At 38.3% G+C, this 26,004-nt stretch overlaps 1 protein-coding gene across 1 annotated transcript in view; it reads left to right on the forward strand.

The window, feature by feature from the left end:
• The window catches only part of STIL (STIL centriolar assembly protein), a 65,431-nt gene extending 41,355 nt beyond the window's left edge, over window positions 1-24,076 (forward strand). The window contains exons 15-17 of the mRNA XM_047085691.1: window positions 11,721-11,931; window positions 13,399-13,649; window positions 22,633-24,076. Of these exons, the coding sequence (XP_046941647.1) occupies window positions 11,721-11,931; window positions 13,399-13,649; window positions 22,633-23,419 (1,249 nt within the window). The 3' untranslated portion in view covers window positions 23,420-24,076. The remainder of the gene's footprint in view (window positions 1-11,720; window positions 11,932-13,398; window positions 13,650-22,632) is intronic.
• The last annotated feature ends 1,928 nt before the right edge of the window (window positions 24,077-26,004 follow it).

Genomic DNA, 26,004 nt, shown 5'->3' on the forward strand with positions numbered 1-26,004 from the left:
GGGCTTTGCATTATGTAGAAAGGAGCTTTGAATTTACTCTATGCTTATTAAAGCCTGGGTGTATTTTAGACAATAGAGTAGTGTGATCTGATTTTTTTTTTTTTTTTTTACCATTTATTTATTTTTGAGAAACAGAGGGACAGAACATGAGCAGGAGAGGGGCAGAGAGAGAGAGGGAGACACAGAATCTGAAGCAGGCTCCAGGCTCTGAGCTGTCAGCACAGAGCCCCATGCAGGACTTGAACCCACAAACTGCAAGATCATGACCTGAGCCGAAGTCGGACGCTTAATCGACTGAGCCACCCAGGCGCCCCTGATTTTTCATTTTTTAAATAGCTGTTTTGTGTCAAATGAACTAAAGGGGTTTAGAATGGAAGTAGGGAAACCGGTTAGTATAGTCAAGGCCAGAGGAGGCGAAGGCACTTCGACTTGTGGAAGTGCCGGAAGGGATCAGGTGTAGAATACATAGAGTGCATCTTGACAGTAGAGGAATGATGTAGGTGTAACACACCACATGCAACAGCAGTTAAAAGAGGTGAATTTGGTGGTGGGATGGCGTGGGGCAGACAGTTGATTATTTTTTTAAATTATAAGCCTTGTGATAATATTTGACATTTTTAATTATTCTGATTACCATATTCTGTGTCTCGACCTAGTGTATGGTTCCCCATGTTACCTACTTCATATGAGTTATGTGATAGGAAGAGCAATTTAAGGTGAGCCCCGAGATAGATCCACATTTTATTTGGACTAATTATAGAAACAGAACAAAGGAATGAACTATGGTTATCCTTATTTCTCCTTCTGGACTTCTGTAAACTGCAGGCTTCTTTCTAGCATTATGGGTGTCTTCCCCCTGAAATAGTTTCTAAGTCAGAACTTTAAACATCTCCAATCCAATGTGGTTTTTAACTTTTGAAACATATTTCAGTTAATTGGTAGACTGTTAGTTAATTGCTTTTTCAGGGCAGTTAATCAGCTCTATTGATTCCAACACATAGCTAGATATAAATCTGATCTTTGTTCAGCATAATGTATTGATTTGGATTAAATACTGTCTCCATTGTTGTCCATAGTGGCTTTGGTGCTTCTGTAGGATTCTTCCCAAACATGTGGTCTGATTCATGATGTGCTTCCCACTGCTAAGTGTTCATACATGGCACCTAGGCATCCGGGTTCCCTGTCCCCCTTGGATGTCTTCCTGGATCTCTCTTTCTGATGTTAAAGCAGTCTATGAGGGATAAATTTATTTGCCTTGAAGGAAAGTTGGTAATTAAAAGCTTTTTGCCGCTGAAGAGTAGTGGTATTTATAGGCTTTCATGTGAAACAATCCTTATTTTTCTTTTAGAAGTTATACTTTGGGGGCACCTGAGTGACTCAGTCAGTGGCGCGTCCATCTTCAGCTCAGGTTGTAATCTCTCGGTTTGTGAGTTTGACTCTCACATCGGGCTCTGTGCTGTCAGTGCAGAGCCCACCTCGGATGTTCTGTCCCCCTCTCTCTGCCCCTCCCCCACTCGTACCCTCTCAAAAATAAATAGAACATTTTATTTATTTTTTTTTTTTCAACGTTTATTTATTTTTGGGACAGAGAGAGACAGAGCATGAACGGGGGAGGGGCAGAGAGAGAGGGAGACACAGAATCGGAAACAGGCTCCAGGCTCTGAGCCATCAGCCCAGAGCCCGACGCGGGGCTCGAACTCACGGACCGCGAGATCGTGACCTGGCTGAAGTCGGACGCTTAACCGACTGCGCCACCCAGGCGCCCCAAATAGAACATTTTAAAAAACACTTTGGGTATACCACTTGCTGTATTATTAGAGTCATCTTTTATTTTTTATTTTTATTTTTGTGTTTTGGAGAGAGGACAAAAGTGAGCAAGGGGCAGAGAGAGAGAGAGGGAGAGAAACGGGCCTCACCTGGAGCTTGTGTTGTTGTGGGGTTTTTTTTTTGTTTTTTTTTTTAACGTTTATTTATTAGAGACAGAGAGAGACAGAGCATGAGCATGGGAGGGGCAGAGAGAGGAGGAGACACAGAATCTGAAGCAGGCTCCAGGCTCTGAGCTGTCAGCACGGAGCCTGACGTGGGGCTCAAACCCATGAACCACAAGATTGTGACCCGAGCTGAAGCCAGACACTTAACCGACTGAGCCACCCAGGAGCCCCCTTTTTCAAAATTTGTTTTAATATTAATTTATTTTTGAGAGGGAGAGAGAGAGAGAGAGAGTGTGTGTGTGCAAGTGGGGGAGAGACAGAGGGAGACACAGAATCCAAAGCAGGTTCCAGGCTCTGAGCTGTCAGCACAGAGCCTGATGCAGGTTTCGAACCCATAAACCATGAGGTCATGACCTAAGCTGAAGTCAGATGCTTAACCGACTGAGCCACCCAGGTGCTCTTTTTTTTCCCCCTAAACCTGGGGCTTGTGTTTTTACCAGAAGTGGGGCTTGTGCTCACCTGAAGCAGGGCTTGAGGTCACCCGATGTGGGGCTCAAGCTCACGAACTGTGAGATCGTGACCTGAGCTGAAGTCAGATGCTTAATGCCTGAGCCACCCATGTGCCCTAGAGTCATCTTGTAAAATTTTGGTTTGAGGTGCCTCGCTATCTCAGTCGGTAGAGCATGTGATCTTGATCTCGGGGTTGTAAGTTGAAGCCCCACTTTGGGTGTAGAGATTACTTAAAAATAAAATCTTTTAGGGGTGCCTGGAGGGCTCAGTCGGTTGAGCCTCCAACTCTTGATTTCGGCTCAGGTCATGATCCCAGGGTTGAGGGATTGAGCCCAGGGTTATGGGATCAAGCCTGGAGTTGGGCACCATGCTGAGCATGGAGCCTATTAAGACTCTCTCACCCTCTCTCTTTGCTCCTCTCTCCTGCTCTCTCTCTCCCTCTGCCTTTGCCCCTCTCCCCAACTTGTGCATGAGTGCTCTCTCTCTCTTAAAATTAAAAAAAAATTTTTTTTAATCTTTATTTTTAATTTTTTAGTTTCTTTACTTTGAGAGAGAGAAAGGGCACAAGTGGAGGAAAAACAGAGAGAGAGGGAGAGAGAATCCCAAGCAGGCTCTACACTGTCAGCACAGAACCCAAGGTGGGGCTTGAACTCATGAACCATGTGATCATGACTTGAGTTGAAATCAAGTCGGCTGCTTAACTGACTGAGCCACCCAGGTGCCCCAAAAATAAAACCTTAAAAAAAAAAAAGATAAATAAAATAAAATTTTGTTTTAATCTTAAATCTTTTGAGGTTAAAATCTTTAATGTTTTGGTTCTTTTCTTTTTTGTTTTTGCTTGCTATGTTAAACACTAAGACAGATACGCATATGTATGTCTTTTTTTTTTTTTTTTAATTTTAGGGAGAGGATGAATGAAGGAGAAGGGCAGAGAGAGAGAGAGAGAGAGAGAGAATGAATCTCAAGTAGGCTTAGTGTGGAGCCCAACACAGGGCTTGATCCCATGACCCTGGGATCATGACCTGAGCTGAAATCAAGAGTCCGGTGTTCAACCGACTGAGCCACCCAGGTGCCCCTAAACAGATATTTTAAGATTCTTGAAAATGCAGTTTAGAAGAGTGATTATGATTAAGATCATGGGGTCAGGTGTCAGATTGCCTGGATTTGAATCACAGCAGTGTGACTGTAGGCAGGTTTCATAATTTATGGATGACTCAGTTTTCTCATCTGTAAATGGAGAGAATAAAACCACCTATCTCATAGGGTTGTTGTAAGGATTAAATAAGTTAATATATGTAAAGCACTTAGAACAGTGCCTCAGTGCCTAATTACTTTTATCATCTAGCTAAAGATGGAGTAAGGCAAACTCAGTAACTGACATGGATTCTCCATAAAAATAAAGTGCTTTGCAACTGTTTGGATGATAAAAACCCTGCTCAGAACAAGTAATTTCCCAAAAAGCCATAAAATCTCTATAAAGACTAGATTTCTGCTTCTCCATTTAAGAGGTTTGGTGTTTTCACTAAAGTGAGATTAGTTAACATGGTTGAAGAAAAAGGTTCAATCTGATGTTTGGGGAATAAGGGGAAAGCAGCAAGAGATAAAGAGAACTAACACTTATGATTCACCCACTATGATTGTCTGGTACTGTGCTAGGCACTTTGTATCTCCTTTAAACCTGTGTCATTTTTTTCAACCCAGGGAAGTGGATATCATTTTTCCCTTTTCATGGATGAGGAAACCGAGGCCCAGATTAAAAAATTTGCCCAAAGTATGATGAACACACAGATGACTGTATCATAAATGAGAATATATGTGACATAAAAGATAAAAGGAAGTGCTAATGGTGGCTAAAAGAAGCAAGAGAACATATCCAGTTAGGGTTTTATTTTTTTATTTATTTTGTTTTTAACATTTATTTATTTTTGAGACAGAGAGAGAGAGAGCATGAACAGGGGAGGGTCAGAGAAAGAGGGAGACACAGAATCCGAAACAGGCTCCAGGCTCTGAGCTGTCAGCCCAGAGCCCGACGCGGGGCTTGAACCCACGGACCGCGAGATCATGACCTGAGCGAAGTCGGACGCTTAACCGACTGAGCCACCCAGGCGCCCCTCCAGTTAGGGTTTTAGAGGAAGCAGACTTTTAAAATGACCCTTCAAGAGTAGATAAGGGTTTGACAAGAGTGTGCCAACACAGATGCATTCAAGCACTAATTCTTGAGTCCATGGCATTTGAAAGTACAGATAGATATCTGGGCCCTTCACCAGTTCAGCGTCTCTGAAGGGTGCAGGCCAAACAGTTGTGTTTTTTAAAAACTTACTTATTTATTACTTAATACAAGTAATATTGCTGTGTTGCCAAGATTGAGAACTACTGCGCTGGGGACTTAAAATGTATGGGCTGAATTTAGAGTATTACTAGTTATCCATTTTGTTTAGAAGTAAAACAGGGGACATTGTGAGAAATTGGCTGAAAAGCCAAATTGGCTACCAAATTTTGGAGAGCTTTGATTGGCAGAATAAGAAATTGTATTTGTTTTAAGAAATCATTTACGGTATATGTTTGTTGTTTTGCTAAAAAATACGTTTACATAAAATTTACCATCTTAATGTTTAAAGGTACACTTGGGCAGTATTACGTATGTTTACATTGTTGTAAGACAGATCTCCAGACCTTTTTCGTCTTGTAAAGCCAAAACTCTATATCCGTTAAAGAACAACTCCCCTTTCTCCTCCCGCCTCAGCCCCTGGTAGTCATCATCATTCTACTTTCTATTTCTCTGAATTTGACTACTTTAGATTCCTTGTATAGGTGGAATCATACAGCATCTGTCTTTTTATGAGTGCCTTATTTGACTTAGCATAATGTCCTCAAGTTTCACTTATGCTGTAGCATGTGACAGGATTTCCTTCTTTCTAAAACTGGGTGATATTCCATTGTATGTATATACCACATTGTGTTTATCCATTCACACATCGATGAACATTTGGGTTACTTCTACCTTTTGGCTATTGTGAATAATGCTGCTGTGAACATAGGTGTACAAATATCTCTTTGAGACCCTGTTTTCGATCCACTTGGATATATTCCCAAAAGTGAGATTGTCGGATCACAAGGTAGTTGTACTTTTAATTTTTTGAGGAACCTCCATACTGTTTCTCATTGTGGATGCAACCATTTTACAGACCTGTCAACAGTGCGAAGGGTTTGTTGGCCAACACTTGCACTTGTTATTTTCTGGAGTTTTTTTTTTATAGTGGTAGTCTTAATGGGTGTGAGGTAATATCTTATTGTTTTTCACTTACACTTTTCTCTCATGATTACTGATGTTGAGCATCTCTTCATATACCTGTTGGCCATTTTATATCATCTTTGAGGAGAAATGCCTTTTGCCCATTTTAATTCGGTTGATTTTTTGTTGTTGAGTTAGAGTTCTTTATGTATTTTAGATATGAACCCCTCATCAGATGCATAATTTGCAAGTAGTTCTCCCACTTAAGGTTTTTAAACATGCTTTTTTTCTGTGTATAAGATTTACCTGAAACTAATATACTGAAACTAATAATACATGAAACTAATATAACATTGTATGTCAACTATACTAAAAAAAAATTTTTTTTTTAAGATTTAATTCTCGGTATTTAATTAATTACACCAGATTTGGATACTAAAGGAAATTATACAACATAATTACACTGAAGTTCTTTTAAGTTTAGGATAAATTCACTGGTGTCTTTACTGGTGTAAATGTACTTTCATCTTAAGGAAGGGATGGAGTGGGTGACTTGGAGAGCTCCTTCCTGGTTTTAAGAACAGTGTGTCTTTGTGTCTGAGAAGCCAAATGGTGATTATAATAATCTCTATTTGTAAATTTTATTATTTGTTAAAATATTTGTGCCTTGTATTTTTATTGTATTATTCCTTCTTTAGGATCTCAGACTTCTTAATCAAATTATATTTGAGAAAAACAAACCAAATGTAGAATTGTGTCTTTTTTTTTAATTTTTTTTTTAACGTTTATTTATTTTTGAGACAGAGAGAGACAGAGCATGAATGGGGGAGGGCCAGAGAGAGAGAGACACAGAATCTGAAACAGGCTCCAGGCTCTGAGCTGTCAGCACAAAGCCCGACGCAGGGCTCGAACTCACGGACCGCGAGATCATGACCTGAGCCGAAGTCGGCCGCTTAACCGACTGAGTCACCCAGGCGCCCCGAATTGTGTCTTGCTTTAAACATTTTTATTTAAAAATCTTATATTTATAGAAAAGTTGGAAAAATCGTAGTTTACCCAGATTTCCATAATGTTAATACCTTATATCACCATAGTAAAATGATCGAAACCAGGAAATTAACATTGGTATAATACTATACTAAATTGCAAATTCTAATTGTACCAGTTTTTCCAATAATGTCCTTTTCCAAGAAACCGTATAGGATTTCACATTGGTGTATTAATTACATCTTGTTAATCCAATCTGTGACAGATCCTGAGTCTTACCTTGTGTTTCATGACCTTGGCACTTTTGATGAGGACTGGTCAGTTATTTTGTAGAGTGTCACTTAATTTGGGTTTGTCTGATACTTTCCCATGATCAAAATGAATTTTTGTATTTTTGGCAAGATTACCACAAAAGAGGTGTTATGGCCCTCTTGGTGCATCATATCAGCAGGTTACATGATGTCGCTTAAGGTTATTAGCTTTGAACCCCCAGTTAAGGTGACGTATGCTAGTTTTTATTGTTACAAAGTTAAAATTTTTCCCTTTGTAGTTAATAAATAAGGAAAATACATTGAGACTCTAAATATTCACTTCTTGAGCTTTCTCCCTCTGATTCTAGCATCCATCTATGGATTTTGCCTGTAGGGATGATTACCATAGTATTTGCTTGCTGATGATTTTGTATTTTCCTCATTACATCTACATTTTTTTAAAATGTTTTTTTAACGTTTATTCATTTTTGACAGAGAGAGGCAGAGTGCGAGCGGGGGAGGGGCAGAGAGAGAGGGAGACATAGAATCCAAAGCAGTCTCCAGGCTCCAGGTTCCGGGCTCCGGGCTGTCAGCAAAGAGCCCGAGGCGGGGCTTGAACTCAAGGACCTTGAGATCATGACCTGAGCCGAAGTCGGAAGCCCAACCAAATGAGCCACCCAGGCGCCCCATTCCTTCTACATTTGTAAATTGGATTTCTTCTGTAAGGAAAAGCTGTTTTCCTTCTCTTCTTACGTGTTTATTCATTTGTTTATGTCAGTGTGTACTCCTGGGCATTACTTTTATTCTAAGAGTTATAATTCAAACTATTATTATTTATTTTTATTTGCTCAAATTGTTCCAGTTTAGGTTTTTGGAAACTCTTTTAGATGTTTTTTTTTAAGTGTTTCTTTTATTAATTTTGAGAGGGAGAGTGAGCATGCATGGCACAAGCAGGGAAGGGGCAGAGAGAGAGGGAGAGGGAATCCCAAGCAAGATATGGGGCTTGATCTCAACAAACTGTGGGAAATCATGACCTGAACTGAAATCAAGAGTCAGATGCTCAACCGACTGAGACACCCAGGCGCCCTGGTCTTTGGAAATTCTTTTAGATTGGCTTCTGTTACCTCTGGAAAAGCCCCCATCCTTTTTCACATATGTTCTTATTTTTTGGTACCACAGGATGTTCCAGGCCCACCTTGTATTTTCCCTGCCCCAACCCTGGATTCAAACACAGAAACCAGGAGCAGTGGTACCAGAGAACGTATTTAGAAGTCAAGATCTGGGCACTAGGTGTACTCATTGCTACTTTGTATCTGTGCTTCTAGGCCCTCCTATCTAGGATACACCCCCCCATATTTATTTCTATATGTATCTATCTATATTTGAAAATCCTTGACTTCATATCAATCCTCTGATTCCAGTCCAACATATCCCTTTTTCTTATTTATACCTTCTTTTCCTAACAGTGAGAAACCTGGCTTTCATGTACACTATACTTATTTGTTTAGTTCTAGTGTACACATAAAGTAGTTTTGGAATTGCTTAAGAATTCTGAAATGGATTTACTAGAGTATGTTTCTTTATAATTCTTTTTACCTTTAACCCTACAGTATCCAATGAAAATACCTCTTTCCATAGTTATTTAGGTAGGTTATTTTCTTCCACACTTCCTTATGTGGTTATTTGTTTGTAATATCATTAGGTTGATTCGTTACTGTTTGTTCCACTTGGGGGTCCCTCCGTATTCTGGTTGATTTTATTTGTGTTTTTTTTTGGTACCTGAAACTTACTGTAGTTTTAACAGACCAAACTACATAAAAAGGCATATACTCAAAGGAGTGTTGCTCCCTTCTCATTCCTGCCTCCCTGTTCCAAAATCTCCCTTTTTACTACCCCCTTTCCCACTCATCTATCTCCTTTAGATAACCAATCTCTTTAGTTACTGGCTTACCTTTCCTGTATTTTTTTTTTAAACGTTTATTTATTTTTGAGAGACATAAAGAGACAGAGCGCAAGCAGGGGAGGGGCAGAGAGAGAGTGGAGGAGACACAGAATCTGAAGCAGGCTCTAGGCTCCGAGCTGTCAGCACAGAGCCCGACGTGGGCCTCGCACTCACAAATTGTGAGGTCATGACCTGAGCCTAAGTCAGACACTCAACCAACCGACTGAGCCACCCAGGTTTCCTGTATTTCTTTTGCACAAACGAGCATGTATGTCTATGTTTTCTTTTTCTCTTTTTACTTTTTTCAAAGAGAGAGAGCGTGTGTGTGAGCAGGGGAGGGACAGAGGGAGAGGGAGAGAGAGAATCTTATGCAGGCAGGCTCCATGCTCAGTGCAGAGCCCTATATGGGACTCGATCTCATGACCCTGAAAACCAAGAGTCAGATGCTTAACCAGCTAAGCCACCCAAGGCTCCCCTGTGTCTTTATTTTCTTATTATACTTCTTTCTTATGTGAAGTGTAGAAAGGTAGCATACCATAGGTATTTTTTGAGCTTTTTTTCCTCTTAACAGTATATACTGGAAATTACTACAAATCAGTCCTAGTGATCTTCTTTTTTTATATAACTATATAGTACTCCACTATGTGGATGTACCATAGTTTAATAAACACCTACTTATGAACATTTTGACTGTTTCCAGTAATTTTTAGTTATAAGTATTACTATAGTGATTACCTAGTGGTATGTGCATTTTTGAAGTGTTTTAGAAGTGGGATTTCTGCATCCACAGTTAAGTGCATATGTAATTTTGTTAAATATTACCATGTTTCCCTGCAGAAAATTGTACCAGTTTGTGGTCTCAACAGCAGTGTATGAGACTACCTATTTTCCCAGAGCTGTGCCAACAAAATGTTGGCATATTTAAAACAAACTTTTTGCCAGTCTGATAGGTGATAAATGGTATATTGGTGGAGTTTTAATTTTCATTTTAAAAATTATGAATGAGTTGGATCACTTCCTCATGTCAAGATTTATTTTGATAACTTTGTGAATTGTAAGTTTACGTCTCTCACATATTTCTGCTAGAATCTCAGGTCCTTCACCCTTTACTTTTTAAGTGTTCTTCTACATTAGTGATGTTAGCTCTTTGTAGTATATGTTGTGCATGTTTTCTTCCAGTTTGTCAGTTGTCTTTTGATTTTGTTTGATGTTTTTTGCTATGTAAAAATTTTTATTTCATGTAGTCAAATTTATGGATTTTTTTCCTTAGAATTATGACTTAACTGGTATTTTACAAATATTCATTTCAGCTAATATTTACTGAGCTTTTCAAGTACCAAATGAGTACTAGGCACTTCATATCAAGTTAAAATTAAGTAATATGGGGAAAATTGGAAATAAGCTGAGTTTTAAAGAAGACTTGTGGTTAGAAGAATTATACTATATCTATAAAATAAAATACTGTGTAACAAAGCTTGTTTTCAAGAATATTTGGTGAAATGAAAAGATACTTATGTTGTTAAGTTTTAATTTTTTTTTTTAATGTTTGTTTATTTTTGGGGGAGAGAGAGAGATTGGGAGCGTGTGAGCAATATCAGGGGAGGGGCAGAGAGAGAGGGAAACACAGAATCCAAAGCGGGATCCAGGCTCTGAGCTGTCAGCACAGAGCCCGATGAGGGGCTCCAACTCATAGACTGCGAGATCATGACCCAAGCCAAAGTTGGACACTTTAGCTGACTGAGCCACCCAGGCGCCCCTAATGTTAGGTTTTAAAAAGCTGCCTCCAAACTACCTTTGGTATGGTACAGTTTTTCAGAGAAAATACTACTTGTAAAAAAATATATATATATATAAATGGAAGTACTCTAAAATGTGGTTATCTCTAGGCATTAAACTATGTATGAGTTTTATTTTCTTCATATTTGGTATAACTTTGGGCAGTTATCTAACCTCTCTGCCTTAATTTCCTCATCTTTCAAATGGGCATAATATGTAGTAACTATCTTATATGTGTTTTCGGTATATGGTGAGTATTTTACAAGGTAATGCACTTGAAACAGTGCCTGGCCTACAGTAAGCTTTCTGCTAGCTGATATTTTATTATTTCTCTACTTTAGCCACAGATTATTGTTCTTACAAGAAATGTTTTTTTAACATTGTGTTCCATAATAAATGTAAAGATATGTGTTTATATGCTAAGTTTGAAAGTAATAAATGCTCATTGTAGAAAATTTGAAAAATATAGAACAGCATGAAGAAGAAAAGAAGTACTACCAAATATATAATGTGATTATAAATGGCAGCTTATGAACTCTCCATTTGCCAGGAATCTTAACTATATTTTAATTCTTTTTTTAACGTTTGTTTTATTTTTGAGAGCACGAGCAGGGGATGGGCAGAGAGAGGGAGACACAGAATCTGAAGCAGGCTCCAGGCTTCTAGCTGTCAGCACAGAGCCTGACTCAGGGCTCACACTCACAAACCATGAGAGCATGACCTGAGCCGAAGTCAGACTCTTGACCTATTGAGTCACCCAGGCACCCCTTAACTATATTTTAAAACTTGAAGTGAAGAAATGATACATTTATAATTTTTAGATACTCTGAAAATTTCCTTTGTATCAAGTTCAGGAGAAATCAGCAGGTTGTTTGCCTTTTTAAAAAAAATTGTCTAAATGTAAATAACACGACTTAAAAAGGGTGTCATGATCTGGTTTATATACAGCCTTATCAAGATGAGATCTGAAAATACAAGCCAGAATGCTGCTTGAGTCTTATCCCTTTCTTTCAAAGTTACTGCACTTCAAATATATGTTAAAGGTGTCTTGATAACTAACGCTTACATTATTTATATATCCTTCCAAGCAGCTCTTCTCCAGGTGTGAGAAAAGAACCTGATGTGCCCGTGTTCCTTGCAAATTCTGTGCCAGCAGAGAGTATAAGCATGTGCTTACAGAGTGGACCAACAGAGGGTGCTAGTAACAACCCTGTAACATCAGGTGAACCCAAAACTGAGCAAGCGATACAACCCTTGCCTCCTCAACCATCAGACAGGCAGAAAATATATCAGGATTTATTGGTAAGAAATGTAATGCATTTCATTTTTTCTGAGATGATTATTTAGTTTAAAGTAGACTAGTTAAGCCTTTCCTGTCTTTAAACTGATTGGGACTTTGATATAAAAAGATTTCCCCAAATTAATGATACATAATGTATTTCCTTTAGCTTTTCGTGATTATGATAACCTAAATTCAGTATAAGCATGCCAGTCATCAGATACTTAGATAGGTTGGGGGGGGGGTGGAACCTGATTTTAAAACAGAAGTGTTGATATTACGCCAAATTCAAACTAAGCTAGTACCAGAAAAAACAAGCAACAATTTGCAGGAAGTTTGAAAGTTGAAAAGTAGGAGAATATTGATGATAATATTTACTGAGTTCAGGTAAGCATATTTTTATAGAATATTTAGCTTAGTCTAAGAAATAAACTAAGTAAAGGGAATAATATAAAGATGAATATGGTAGTCTCTGCTCGTGAGAATCTAGGGGAAATAGCACATGGATACTAGTAGCAAGCAATTATAGGACAGGCCGAGAAGTGCTATAAACAAAGGCAGCATGGACTAAAAAGGGATAATTCTGGTTGGAGGAAATAGTCACCTAGTCGTCTTGGAAAAGTTGGAATATAAACTGAGACTTGAAGGTTGAATGACCCTGGCTGTCACTTCCATCCAAACTGTAGACTTTGGAACACTGGATGTCTCCATGCTTCATAGGGCCCTAAGTATCCATCAATGAACACATAATTGTTATTTGCCTGCGGGGTCCTATACTGGTGCTAGCAGCTGTGGCTCAGCGAATGAAATGTACTCTAATGCCAGGAAGGCAGAGATAGTATCACAGGTCATTCTCATTCAAAGGGAGAAAGGAGAAGAGTCAGATTCTGAACATAAAGATCTAATTTATAACTCTGAAACATTACCATTTTCCTTTCTTGAGAGAGAGAGAGTGTGTGTGCACAAGTGAGCGAGGGGCATAGAGAGTGGGGGGGAGAGAGAAGCAGGGCTTACCCGAAGTGGGCTCGTGTTCACCCAAAGTGGGGCTTGAGCTCACCCAATGCAGGACTTGAACTCACAAACCGTGAGATCATGACGTGAGCCAAAATCAGATGTTTAACCAGCTGAACCATCCAGGTGCCCAAAACATTACCATTTTTCAAATGAAAGCATGATTTAGAACTTTATAGCTACTATAAACCCTTGAAAACACTTGAAATATTACTGAAATGATTTTAAATTTGGTTTTAAAATGAACAAGTTCTGAACAGACGTTCTAAATTTCCTCAGAGCCTGATGAAATCATTTGTTAAGATGGGCTTCCTTTATAAAAACCCCATAGTATAAAAAATTTCCAAATATATTTGCTTCTTTATAGAATTTGGCAAGATATTATGTCGCTTTTCCCTGGCCTTGCTTATGCTGCTATTTACACTTTTGTTTCCTAAGATTGTTAATAGTGATTTTTCAAATACATTTTTTTTCATCAGAGTCAAGTGAACCACCTACTGAATAGCTCCTCCAAAGAAACTGAGCAGCCGTCCACCAAAGCAGTAATTATCAGCCATGAATGTACCAGAACACAAAATGTTTACCATACAAAGAAAAAAAAACGTGATTCAGGGCCAGCAGACAAAGATTGTGTTCTTAATGCAACCCTTAAACAACTAAGAAACCTTGGAGTAAAAATTGATTCTCCCACTAAAGTGAATAAAAATGCACATAAAGTGGATCATGCCAGGTAACTTTAAAATTTGTTTTAAAAGATCAAACAAAATTGTAGATGTATTGCAGCAGTCTCATGAGAAAAAGTATAAGCTCGCCACTCCATTCAATTGATGCATCATGAATTCAGGGCCTACTATGTGTGTGATGACTAAGAGATCATCTCTACCCTTTAGGGTCTTCATTTTAGTAGGAGAGTACGTTTTATATACATAAATCCCACCTGGGGGAAGATGCCAACAAAATGCTCTGGAAGGCTTGGAGAAAGAAATGGACTTTACTCATTGTTGGTGTCTAGAAGGCCTTCCTGGAGGCTAGGGTCTGCACCACCTATTGGACGTTCGGTTATGCAGTTGTGTCGACTAAAAGGCAAAAACATTCCTTTCCCTAGAAATGGGTTTTCAACAGTCTAGTCATACAAACCTTACTTATTGCTTACCGATTACAATTGGCCATATTTTTCTGTTCAGATTCTTCTTCATCAAAGATGATCTTTATCACATACTTATTTTTAAAAGGATAAAAATCTGAAAATTGTATTATTAAGGTTAGCCTGTTTTCTGTTAATTATTTTTGTTTCATAGTTGCAAAAGTAGCATGGTCTCATGTTTTAAGAAAATATTAAATAAAAAAGAGAAAATATTAAATAATACAAAGAATATCAGATAAAATGCAAAAGCTCCCACTCCCCAAATTCCTCAGTTTGACTCCTCTTAACTGTTTCTTTTGCGTTCTGCAAAAATGTTGTGCATATTCAGGTGTATATGTGTGTGAAGAGTGTTGCAATCTGTTTTTGTTTTGTTTGCTTAACATTATGTCTTAGATACTTTTCTTTATAGGTATATGTAGTTCTTTCTCATGCATTTAAACAGCTGCGTAATACTCTGTTGTACACAGAATATAGTGAACCTGACCTCTGTTAATGGACTTAGACTGAATCTCTTATTTCTTATCTCAAACAATGCTAAACATCTTTCTACAGGAGCTGATACAAATATCTTTGTAGGATCAACTCTTAGAAGTAGGCAGGATCAGAGGATATATGCATTTAAAGTTTTGGTAGTTGTCGGGGCGCCTGGGTGGCGCAGTCGGTTAAGCGTCCGACTTCAGCCAGGTCACGATCTCGCGGTCCGTGAGTTCGAGCCCCACATCAGGCTCTGGGCTGATGGCTCAGAGCCTGGAGCCTGTTTCCGATTCTGTGTCTCCCCCTCTCTCTGCCCCTCCCCCGTTCATGCTCTGTCTCTCTCTGTCCCAAAAATAAATAAACGTTGAAAAAAAAAAAAAAATTTTAAAGTTTTGGTAGTTGTTGCCATTGCCCACCAAATGAGTTGTACCAGTTTATGTTCCTACCAACAGTATAAGAGAGTAAGGCTAGCATTTTTGAAGGTTTTATCTCAATACTGTGAGACAGAGGCTGTAACGTCTGTTGGAATATACAAATTATCCTGCTATCTGTGGAACACTGTGTTTTGGTGTGGTGCCTTTGGGGAGTAGTTTTTAGGTAATTATTTCTTCGTAGTAGTTACCCAGTTTTAATGTCTTTACAGTAAAACAGTGGAATTAATAAATTTTCAGCATATAATGAACTTGATTTGTTTTTTAGATGCTTGGAATGAAATGGAAAGTAGAGCCTTTTGATTTACCATTGTGGGGTAGTCATTGTTTTATCAAGATTGTTCTGTTCTTCATTTACATAACAATTTACATTGTAAATCTATACTATGAAAATTATATATGCTCAGGGTTGGCATTTTAGAAAATGAAGAGAATGTCATTTGAACTGATAACATCCAAAGAAAATCAGTTTTTTAAGAAACAGTTTTACGGGCACCTGGGTGGCCCAGCTGGTTGAGCGTCTGACTCTTGATTTCAGCTCAGGTCATGATCCCAGGGTTCAGAAGGTCAAGCCCTGTATCGGGCCCCACGCTGAGCATGGAGCCTGCTTTAGATTCTCTCCCTCCCTCTCCTTCTGTTCCTCTCCTACTTGCACTCACTCACTCTCTTTCTCAAAAAATAAAAATTAGGGGGCTGGGAGGGAGGGGAGGGTGATGGGTATTGAGGAGGGCACCTTTCGGGATGAGCACTGGGTGTTATATGGAAACCAATTTGACAATAAATGTCATATATTGAAAAATAAATAAATAAATAAATAAATAAAGCATTTTCAGTATGATTCCAACGTTAAAAAAATAAATAAAAATTAAATTAAAAAAAGAAACAGTTGCAATTTTACTATATATACAATTTTACCATTTTTCTTTACGAATTTTAATACTGTGGGCTATGCCCATTTTTAAAATTTGATTACCAGTTGAAAAACTCATAGATATACATTCATAGATAGGATTTTAATTTCATATAAGATAATTTTCTCAAGGAAGTGAAAGCCAATATGAAAAAAATTGTTTTTCAGTTCGAAACAATATGTTAAATTAGGTATTTCCATAGAGGGGTAAGTAACATAGTTATATCTTTATGTGAAAAAAATCTTTTCGATTTTATTATATGGTATAAGTTGTATAAAATATTGTAGAACTTTGGAAATAGAACTTGATATTTGTTTTTTTTTTTTATTTATTTGTTTTTTTTTAATTTTTTTTTTCAACGTTTATTTATTTTCGGGACAGAGAGAGACAGAGCATGAACAGGGGAGGGGCAGAGAGAGAGGGAGACACAGAATCGGAAACAGGCTCCAGGCTCTGAGCCATCAGCCCAGAGCCCGACGCGGGGCTCGAACTCGTGGACCGCGAGATCGTGACCTGGCTGAAGTCGGACGCTTAACCGACTGCGCCACCCAGGCGCCCCAGATATTTGTTTTCATTGTCAAAGTAATATAAACTTATTTTGTAAAATGTAGAAAAACCATATTCATCCCAATCAAACTCATTTATTATTAAAACTTTGCTTTTGTGTTTCCTTTTCTTTTTCTAAAATAATTTTTTAATTCTGGAGAATTTCTTTTTTTTTTTTTAATTTTTTAAAAATGTTACTTATTTTTGAGAGAGAAGAGAGAGTGTGTAAGCTGGGGAGGGGCAGAGAGAGAGGGAGATAGAATCTGAAGTGGGCTCCGTGCTGTCAGGACAGAGCCCGATGAAGGGCTCGAACTCACGAACTGTGAGATCATGACCTGAGCCGAAGTTGGACGCTCAACTGACTGAGGTACCACTCTAATTTTTCCCCCCTCTAAAATAATTTTTAACAGCAACCATTTATTGAGCGTTCATAGTGTGTCAGGAACTGTGCTGAATTTTTATGCAGTATTTTTCATTTAACCCTTAGTAATCTATATAGTAGACACTATTATTATTCCTGTTTTATAGATAAGGAAATTAAGTACCAATTTGATCAAGGCCCCCATACCTGTGATTTTAAACCTACTCTCTCTAATTCCAAAGTCCATAGTTTGTTTTTTGTTTTGTTTTATTACTGTTTTGCTCTCTTGCTCATTTAATTTTTTGGTGAGGTCTGATGGTGGTGTATAGTTTGCTACTTTGTGTTTTGACCGTGTTGTGTCTACCAAAAAAAAACCAAATTCTTTTTGGCTTTACACTGGGAAATAAGCATGTTTTCCAAATTGTTGTAACTCTTACTAACCATCATCTTTAATGGGGATATATCCTAATCCATTAAGTGGGATATATAGCATTTGTTTACCTAACCCTTCCCTTTTGTCAGAACAGAAAAGAACTTGTCAAGTTGGCTTCAATTTCTATTTTATTTTTTTTAATTTTAATTTTTTTAAAAAAAGATTTTTATTTGGGGGGTGCCTGGGTGGCTGAGTCGGTTGAGTGTCCAACTTTGGCTCAGGTCATGATCTCGTGGTTCATGGGTTTGAGCCCCACATCGGGCTCTTCGCTGTCAGCGCAGAGCCCACTTCGGATCTTCTATCTTCCCCTGTCTATACCTCTCCCCTGCTTGCGCTCTCTCTCTAAAAAATAATCAGACATTTAACGAAAAAAAGATTTTTAAGTAATCTTGACACCTGACGTGAGGCTTGAATTTACAACCCTGAGATGAAAAGTCACAAGCTCTTCCAGCTAGCCAGTCAGGTGCCCCAATTTCTTACTACTTAATTTTTTAATGTTTGTTTATTTTTGAGAGAGAGAGGAAGAGAGAGCTCAGGGAGGGGCAGAGAAAGGAAGACAGAGGATCCTAAGTGAGCTCCTGCTCAGCAGAGAGCCTGAGAGCCCAGTGCAGGGCTCAAACTCACAAACGGTGAGATCATGACCTGAGTCAAAGTCAGGCGCTTAACCGACTGAGCCACCCAGGTGCCCCTTTTGAAATGTTGCTGTAATGAACATCTTGTTGCAAAGATTGCATTTTTTTTTTTTTTTTTAGTTTTAGGATTATTGCCTTACAGTCTCAGAAATGGAAAGACTAAGTCAAAAGGGTAGGAAAATTTTAAAGCTGTTGTGACATTGCTTTCTGAAAGAGAAGGTTTTATAGTCTTACCAGCTATATGTATTATTTCGCCAATACTTTCATTCATTTTACTTCAATAAATACGTATTGAGCTTCTGTTTTGAGCCAGCTCTGAGAGACATCATGGTATACAAGATAACCTGTTGAAGACATCTTTGCCCTCACAGAGCCCATTGTGCAGTGGAAAAGACACATAAATAGTCAACTATGATATATTCTGTTACCGCCTATGAAAAGGAAGGATATATATAGTATGTTGTAGAAACACATAGGAGAGGTCCCTAACATTAGCAGTATTTTCATACTGTATTATAATTACCCTATATTAAAATTGTCCTTTTGAACACGTGTGCTAATTTAGACCAAAAATATATTAAACTATTCTTTTTTTTTTTTAACGTTTATTTATTTTTGAGACAGAGAGAGACAGACCATGAACGGGGGAGGGGCAGAGAGAGAGGGAGACACAGAATTGGAAGCAGGCTCCAGGCTCCGAGCCATCAGCCCAGAGCCTGACGCGGGGCTTGAACTCACGGACCGCGAGATCGTGACCTGAGTCAAAGTCGGACGCTTAACCGACTGAGCCACCCACGCGCCCCTAAACTATTTAATTTATATTTTATTGATTATTAATGGCTTCTGCATATTATTATGATTAAAAATGAAACCACACTGAAACTGTTTCTCCAACACAAAGAAGTGAGATTTTGTTTGTCATTAATCTTAGGCTGAAAGAATCTAAAGCCTAATTAATTAATTCATATTGTTTTTTGTCTTAAACTGTTCTGTTTTTTAACAACTTTGTTGTTTAATGTTTGTTTTTGAGAGAGAGAGAGCACAAGTAGGGGAGGGGCAGAGAGAGAGGGAGACACAGAATCTGAAGCAAGCTCCAGGTTCCCAACTGTCAGTATAGAGCCTGACTTGGGGCTCGAACTCCTGAACCATGAGATCATGACCTAAACCGAAGGACGCTTAACTGGCTGAGCCACCCAGGTGCCCCAAACTAATTTTTTTTAGTATAATCTCCTCCCACTGTCTGCCAGCCTTCCAGCTTACCCACCATTGGGATTTGCAAGGTTCCTCACTGTTACTTTCACCTGGGATATTCTTTTTCACCTTTCTGCCTGCCAGAATCCTCTTATCCTTCAAGGCTGAACTCAGATGGCAGCTCCTTTGTCAAGCTTTCCTGGGCCCCTCCCCAGAATATTGATGTTTTTACTCAGACTACCTTGTTCCTAATATATCCTATTCTATAGCCTATTCTTGTGATAGGTTTTCCAGCAAGATCATGAATAGTATATATCTCTGAATCTTCATTGCTTCTATCACACTTGGTGGGTCTTCCATGAGTCATTTGCTGAATTAGTGAAATCCCATCTGTTTGGGTCATTATTGAAGCATACAGTGAATGCTTTATTTTTAGCACCTCTTCGGTACTTATTGTCCGTATTTGTGGCCTTGTTACCTTTTAACATCTATGAGTATAATATAACTGGTATGCTTAAAAGTTCATAAGGCAGGCGTTTAGAATTTAAGGTACATTTTCCTATGGAAATAGTGTTACAAATTATAGTTTAGTAATCCAGGAAAGTACTCTTTATAATTCTTACAATCTACACTGTTCCCCTAGTTTATAAACCTTTGTCATTGTACCTATGTGAGAACTCATTTCATGTACAGACTTCGGAATTAGATCCTCCCACCAGATGAGTAACTGAGACAAGGGAAGGAAGATTTCCTTTCTGCTTTCCAGGGTCAGAACTGCAGAGATTAGGAGGGTCCAAAGGCAGGAGAGCAATGAAAGAAGGTGCTAAACAAGTTTACCCCTAGAAATTGTAGGGAAGATGGAGATTGTGGTTTGAGGTCTGGCAGCAGCCTCTACAGGCATATTTCCAATTCCTTTCAAATTCAAAACAGATCTTAAGCAGTCTCTTTAGTCGCTTCCTTCCTTTCTACTTATTAGTTGAAAACCCAGTGTAGGATAAGTAGGAGTTTACTAATTGGTATTCAAACAGAACAATAAAGTCAAAGTTAGTTTTCATCTTTAAATAAGTTGGAATAATTTTTGTAATTTTGGAATAGTTGTTGGCCTGGGACTCTCCTATAGAAGCATAAATGGACTCTCATCATCCTTCTGAGACTGTCCATCTAATGAGATGCTAACGTAGTATATTTGTGCTCAAGGCTGTTAGGATTTGATTAGTGAGTGGCCTCCTGTTGTTTCTCATCTTTAATTACCCTAGTGTTTATATGCATTCGTTTTGAGCCTTATTGATCTGTTTTGTTTTCAAAGTAGTGTTGTTTCCCCTAACCCCTAATTGAAATTAGCTAGCTGTGTTACACAACGAAACTTGAAGAACCTTCTAAACTGATAGTGACTGGTTTGTGGATGTATATAGATTCTTTAGCTATTCTATAATAAAAGAAGATGTAACTCAAATTAGACCTACTTTTTCTAAATATTTAGCATTTTGAATTAGAAGTTTTAATTTATTTACATTAATATTATCTCTAGAGATATATATTTTTTAACAGGTACAGGTCTTCTGATTTAATATGCAAATTGCTTATAATTTTGAAGAAATAGGCAAAGAAAGTAGAAAAGATTTTATATTTAGAAAATATTATCACTGTGAACATTTCATAAAAGAATAATGTCTAGATATATTGGTGTCTCTTCCATCGTATTAAGTACCTAAGTACCAAGAAGATTAAGGGAAAATTATAAGGTGGTTTTAAAGACCAACATTATTGAGCACACTGTTTCATTGTTTGATGATGATATCATTGGTTTCAGGAATATTAACGGTTGAAAATAGCTTCTTCAAAATTTCAGATACTTCTCAGAATGAAAATACCTGCTCATTATTTGGGTTTTATGGGGGTAGGGATGCAGACAGTGGCTGGCACATACAAAACAACTGAATTTCTTCATCGGGTGATATGCAAAATTACAGTGTATTTGAGTAGAATATAATGTTTACCACAACAAACAGTACACAAAAGACTCTAATTTTTAGGGAACAGAAAAACTGATACCAAAATAATAGTGAAACACAGGGGTGGTAGAGCCCTAGAGAATAAGGCAACCTGGGCTCAGCTTTTCAATTCTTAGCTGTTCAGCTTAGGCAAATTAGTAAAAAAAAAAAAAAAAAAAAATCCCTATTCCTTAGTGTTTTCAGCTATAAAATAAAGATAATAGTACTTATTTCTTTAATTCATACAGTAAATATTCAGTAAGTGCCTACTATGTGCCAGACACTGTTTAGGCACCAAGGATATTGACATGAGGTGGTGGATTTAAAAATACCTGCCCTCATGGGCTTTCATGAAGGACCTAGATGATAAATAAGAAATGTGAATTAGGGGCGCCTGGGTGGCTCAGTCCATTGAACGTCCAGGTCAGCTCAGGACATGATCTCACAGTTCGTGAGTTTGAGCCCCTCATTGGGCTCTCTGCTGTCAGTGCAGAGCCCACTTCAGATCCTCTGTGCCCCACCCACCTCTGCACCTCTCCCTCTCGTGTTCTCTCTTTCTCTCCCAAAAATAAACATTTAAAAAAAAAAAAAAAGAGGGGCACCTGGGTGGCTCAATTGGTTGAGTGACCAACCTCAGCTCAGGTCATGATCTCAGTTCATGAGTTCAAGCCCCGCGTCAGGCTTTGCACTGATAGCACAGACTGCTTCTGATTCTCTGCCTCTCTCTGCCTCTCACCCACTCACGCTTGTGCGCTCTCAAATAAATAAACATTAAAAAGTTAAGAGAAAAAAAAGAAATGTGAGTTAAACATATGGAATGCCAATAAATGATGTAAATGTGAAGTGTTGTATAGAGTGGACAATGAGGTTGGAATATTTGAAAGGCAAGATACCTCTGAGAAAGGTTTCTGTGAGGATTAGATGAGATACTGAGTGTGCCTGGCACATAATCAGGCATCAGTAAAAATTAGCAGCTATTATTATTGTATTTATGATATAAAGGAAAAAGGCAAGTCAGTTAATATTAATGAGATGACACCAACCAAAAGTAAGTTGAGGATTATATCTAATGAAAGAAAATTAGTGTATACAGAGATACATACAGTAGCCCATATCCAGAGACTGGTTGATGTTTTTCACTCATTACAAATGAGTCTCTTCAACTACGGACAATTTCATATTCTGAGCTACTCACCAAAGCTTGTAAATGTTACATTATCAGATATTTGCTCTGTTTGATTTTATTTATTTATTTATTTATTTATTTATTTATTTATTTTTGCCAAAATTGAATGGCTTTTACATTTGGGGGCATTGTATTTGTTCTTAAAATCATGACTGATGTATAAATTTAGGAGAACTAGTTTGTGGTCCACTTTTAGTCTTTGAATCATGGATTACCTTCTAGTTTACCATATTTATCTCTTGAATGTACCTGGATCATTAAGACTTAGATGTTTGCACACTCAGATAAAAAAGCACCGTGAATGTTGAAGCTGGAAACCTTTTGTTGCTTTCTTAGAATGGAACACATTTAGAATAACAGCATTTAGTACTCAAAATAAGATAAATGACGGCCTGCTCCATTGTGTCTTTCAGTGTGTTGGCATGCATCAGCCCCGAAGCAGTGATTTCTGGATTAAACTACATGTCATTTGCTAATGTTGGTATGAGTGGCTTAAGCCCCAACGGCGTGGATTTGAGCATGGAGGCGAATGCTATAGCTCTGAAATATTTAAATGAAAATCAGCTGTCACAACTATCCCTCAGTCGATCAAACCAAAATAACTGTGACTCATCTTTTAGTCTTCTACATATTAATACAGACAGAAGCACAGTGGGGCTTAGTTTAATTTCACCAAACAACATGTCATTTGCAACCAAAAAATATATGAAGCGATACGGACTCATTCAAAGCAGTGACAACAGTGAAGATGAAGAGGAGCCTCCAAACCATACAGAGGGCAAGAGTGAACATTTACTGAATCAAAACCTTACATCCACACCTGAGCAACTAGACTGTCAGACAGAGCCCTCTAGGAACACCTGTGAAATAATTAATTGTCACAACTGTGAACCCGTGAGCACCCACACAGATATGCCAGTACTGAGAAATATTACAAATGAAGTTGTGCGGCCAAAAGCAATGCAGCAATTGAATGAAAACCCAGCTTTCTTATTAAAAAACTTTAAACCAAGTCCTGCAGTGAACCTCCGAACTGGAAAAGCAGAGTTTACCCAACATCCTGAGAAAGAAAATGAAAGGGACTCTCCAATTCTTCCTGAAAGTTTCAAACCTGAAACTTTAAAGCAGATGAACAGTATGAATTCAGTAGGCACCTTCTTAGATGTAAAGCGGCTCAGACAGTTGCCAAAACTATTTTGAACCTTAAACTCACCACCCTCCTGATGTGAGGATGGGGTGTCTCCCAAAGAGACTTAGGGAAGCCAGAGCCGCTTGGTGGTTTGGGGATCCCTAAGCATTCTCAGGGCCGCTCTGTTTCTTGGCAGCAGCTGATGGCAAAGAGCCGAACAAGCAACCTGATGGTCTGGGAGATGGCTGACTGGTGGGAGGTGAGGTTCTCTGTTCAAATAGAGCCGTTCAGCATCACTGCGACTTTTTAAAAAAAATCCCAAGACCAGTCATTTAAACAAATTTACGTACACAGGTAGTATCCAGCTCTAAATCTGAACTGTTCTTTGTGAAAAGTAAGTCCATTTTCCTAGCATGTTGCATCTCTGCGTCTACCCACTATCACCTAAAAGAACATGAGATAGACTTATCATGACCCTCACTAAACTAACTAAACCCACCCTTATTGAATTTAAGGGGAAAGTTTTATTTTTAAAAATAACTTGAAGATGTTTTACACAACAAGTATATATGTTCTCTTAATTAGGATGCATATTTGTCGAATTCTGTGGAAGTAAAACTCTTGCAGTCTGGTAGGTTGATGTTATGTAACATTTTCAACATTATAGCACTAGCTATCACAAAATAAGAAAATTACTGAGTATGAGTGTGTTTTACAGACTTTGAGTATTTCACGTGTTTTAATATTTTTTAGTAGAACTTAATAAAAATGTTCAGATTTACTGTTTTCCTTTGTACTCTGCTATAACATATCCTTCTTTCTACACTTGTTAAAAAAAAAACTTTTTAGACTCCCCCAAAATTATAAAAATAATAGCAGAGAGTTCTGGTGTACCCTTTAGCCAGTGACCCCCCAATGATAGTATCTTACATAGCCATAGCAAATGATCAAAACCAAGAAATTGACATTGGGTACAATATTAGTAACTAAACCACAGACCTTTTGGGTTGCACAGGTTTCTACATGCACTCATTTATTTACTTTTTGGTGTATAACTCTATGAAATTTTGTCACTTGTTATAGATTTGATTCAGCACCACTACAATCAGCATACAAAACTGATTCATCACAGCAAAGAAACTCCATAGTGCTATGCTTTTAAAATATACCCGCCTCCAGCCCAAATCCTTGACAACCAGTGGTCTGTTCTCCATCACTCCAGTGTTGTCATTTTGAGGATGTTAATATAAATGTGGCATCACGGTGTGTAACTTGATGAAATTAGTCTTCACTCAGCTTAATGTCCTTGAGATCCATCCAAGTTGTTAGGGTTGCTTCTTTTTTTCTCCCACCTTCTTAAAAATTAAGTTTAAAATTCGTATTTCTAAATCTAAAAGGAAAAAGCCCTCATTCACTTGAGAGATCAAGCTCTTCTGCTGAAGTTAACTTAGATGTCACTTTCTTCTATCAAAGTTTGATATGGAAGCTGGAAAGAAGGGGACTTTGTATCTCTAAATACTTTCCAGCTCGTTTGGGGCCTTCTGAGGTAATAATCTGATAAAAACAGTTTTTAGTTAGTTAGCAGCCTGGTTGCTCTGTGCTCTTCCCCACTGGAGCCAGGACCAGTCGGTGTCTGTTTCCCTGCAGTGCTGCTATTTGGGGTTAAAATCAAGATGTAGAAATGTCCATAATGATTCTGTGTTTCCCTTTGTTTCCATAGGCTACATTTGGGACTTTAGTTATTTTAATAAATAGCCTAAAAACCCACTTAAAGTCTTCACTAGAGTCAACTTTTAAGGAACGGAATTGTCAATGCTACTTCAAGTGTGCTCCATTTAACATTAGCCTGCAATGTCTCACCCAAGAAGCGAGTGTGGGTATAATTTAGATTGCACATTATTGAAAAAACTGAGAATGCTAGTGAATTAACTGACAGCCTCATTAACTATACCATTATCACTGGGAACCCTGTAATTTTCACACCAAACAAGAAGCTCTCTGTCTGAACAATAAAAACTGAACCTGAGGCTTTTTAGGCAAAATCTAATTCCGTCCCCTCTGTTACCACATCTAATTTAAGGCCTCTGATAAGACACTTAAGCAGTTTTGGAGACTGAATTTAGACCGCAGACTAATTCAACCAAACATGTCTCTTTCTACTAAACGCATGTCTAGAGAAGAGGGGCCGTCACTGAAGCCTCCTCTGGGAAGTTGTCTAAGAACGTTTTACTGTGGGAAGTTATTTGGTAAATTAGTTGCTAAGGTAGCTTTCAAGCATCTTTGAGGAAAGCATGAGTACTGGGAAAATTGGGTTAAAAGACTCTGGATATGATTGCCTCTCAAGTGACATTTGCCTGAAGTTTTCCCTTTCATCCAGTCCCACGGCATACCATTTATAGATACACGGGTGCTTCTTCAAATGGAATAAGGAAACAATGGAGCTTCCATTACCCAGCTTCTGGGAAACAAACCCATTCGTCTAGGTCCTGGCCAGTTGGCACCCCTGCCTTCACCAAATGTCCCCTCTTTCAGCCTCTGAACCCCTTGCTGGCTAGTCTGCTCACTTGTCCTCTGCCTTACCTTACTGTGCTAAGGGGCACGGAAGTGGGTGTGGGCAAGTTAGACCTGAACCTTGCCTTTGCCAGCTGCAGAGACT

Source organism: Lynx rufus, unplaced genomic scaffold, assembly GCF_022079265.1.
Source record: "Lynx rufus isolate CCGP_SWC_20201006 ecotype Redwood Valley unplaced genomic scaffold, mLynRuf1.p SCAF_2, whole genome shotgun sequence".
Classification (NCBI taxonomy): domain Eukaryota; kingdom Metazoa; phylum Chordata; class Mammalia; order Carnivora; family Felidae; genus Lynx; species Lynx rufus.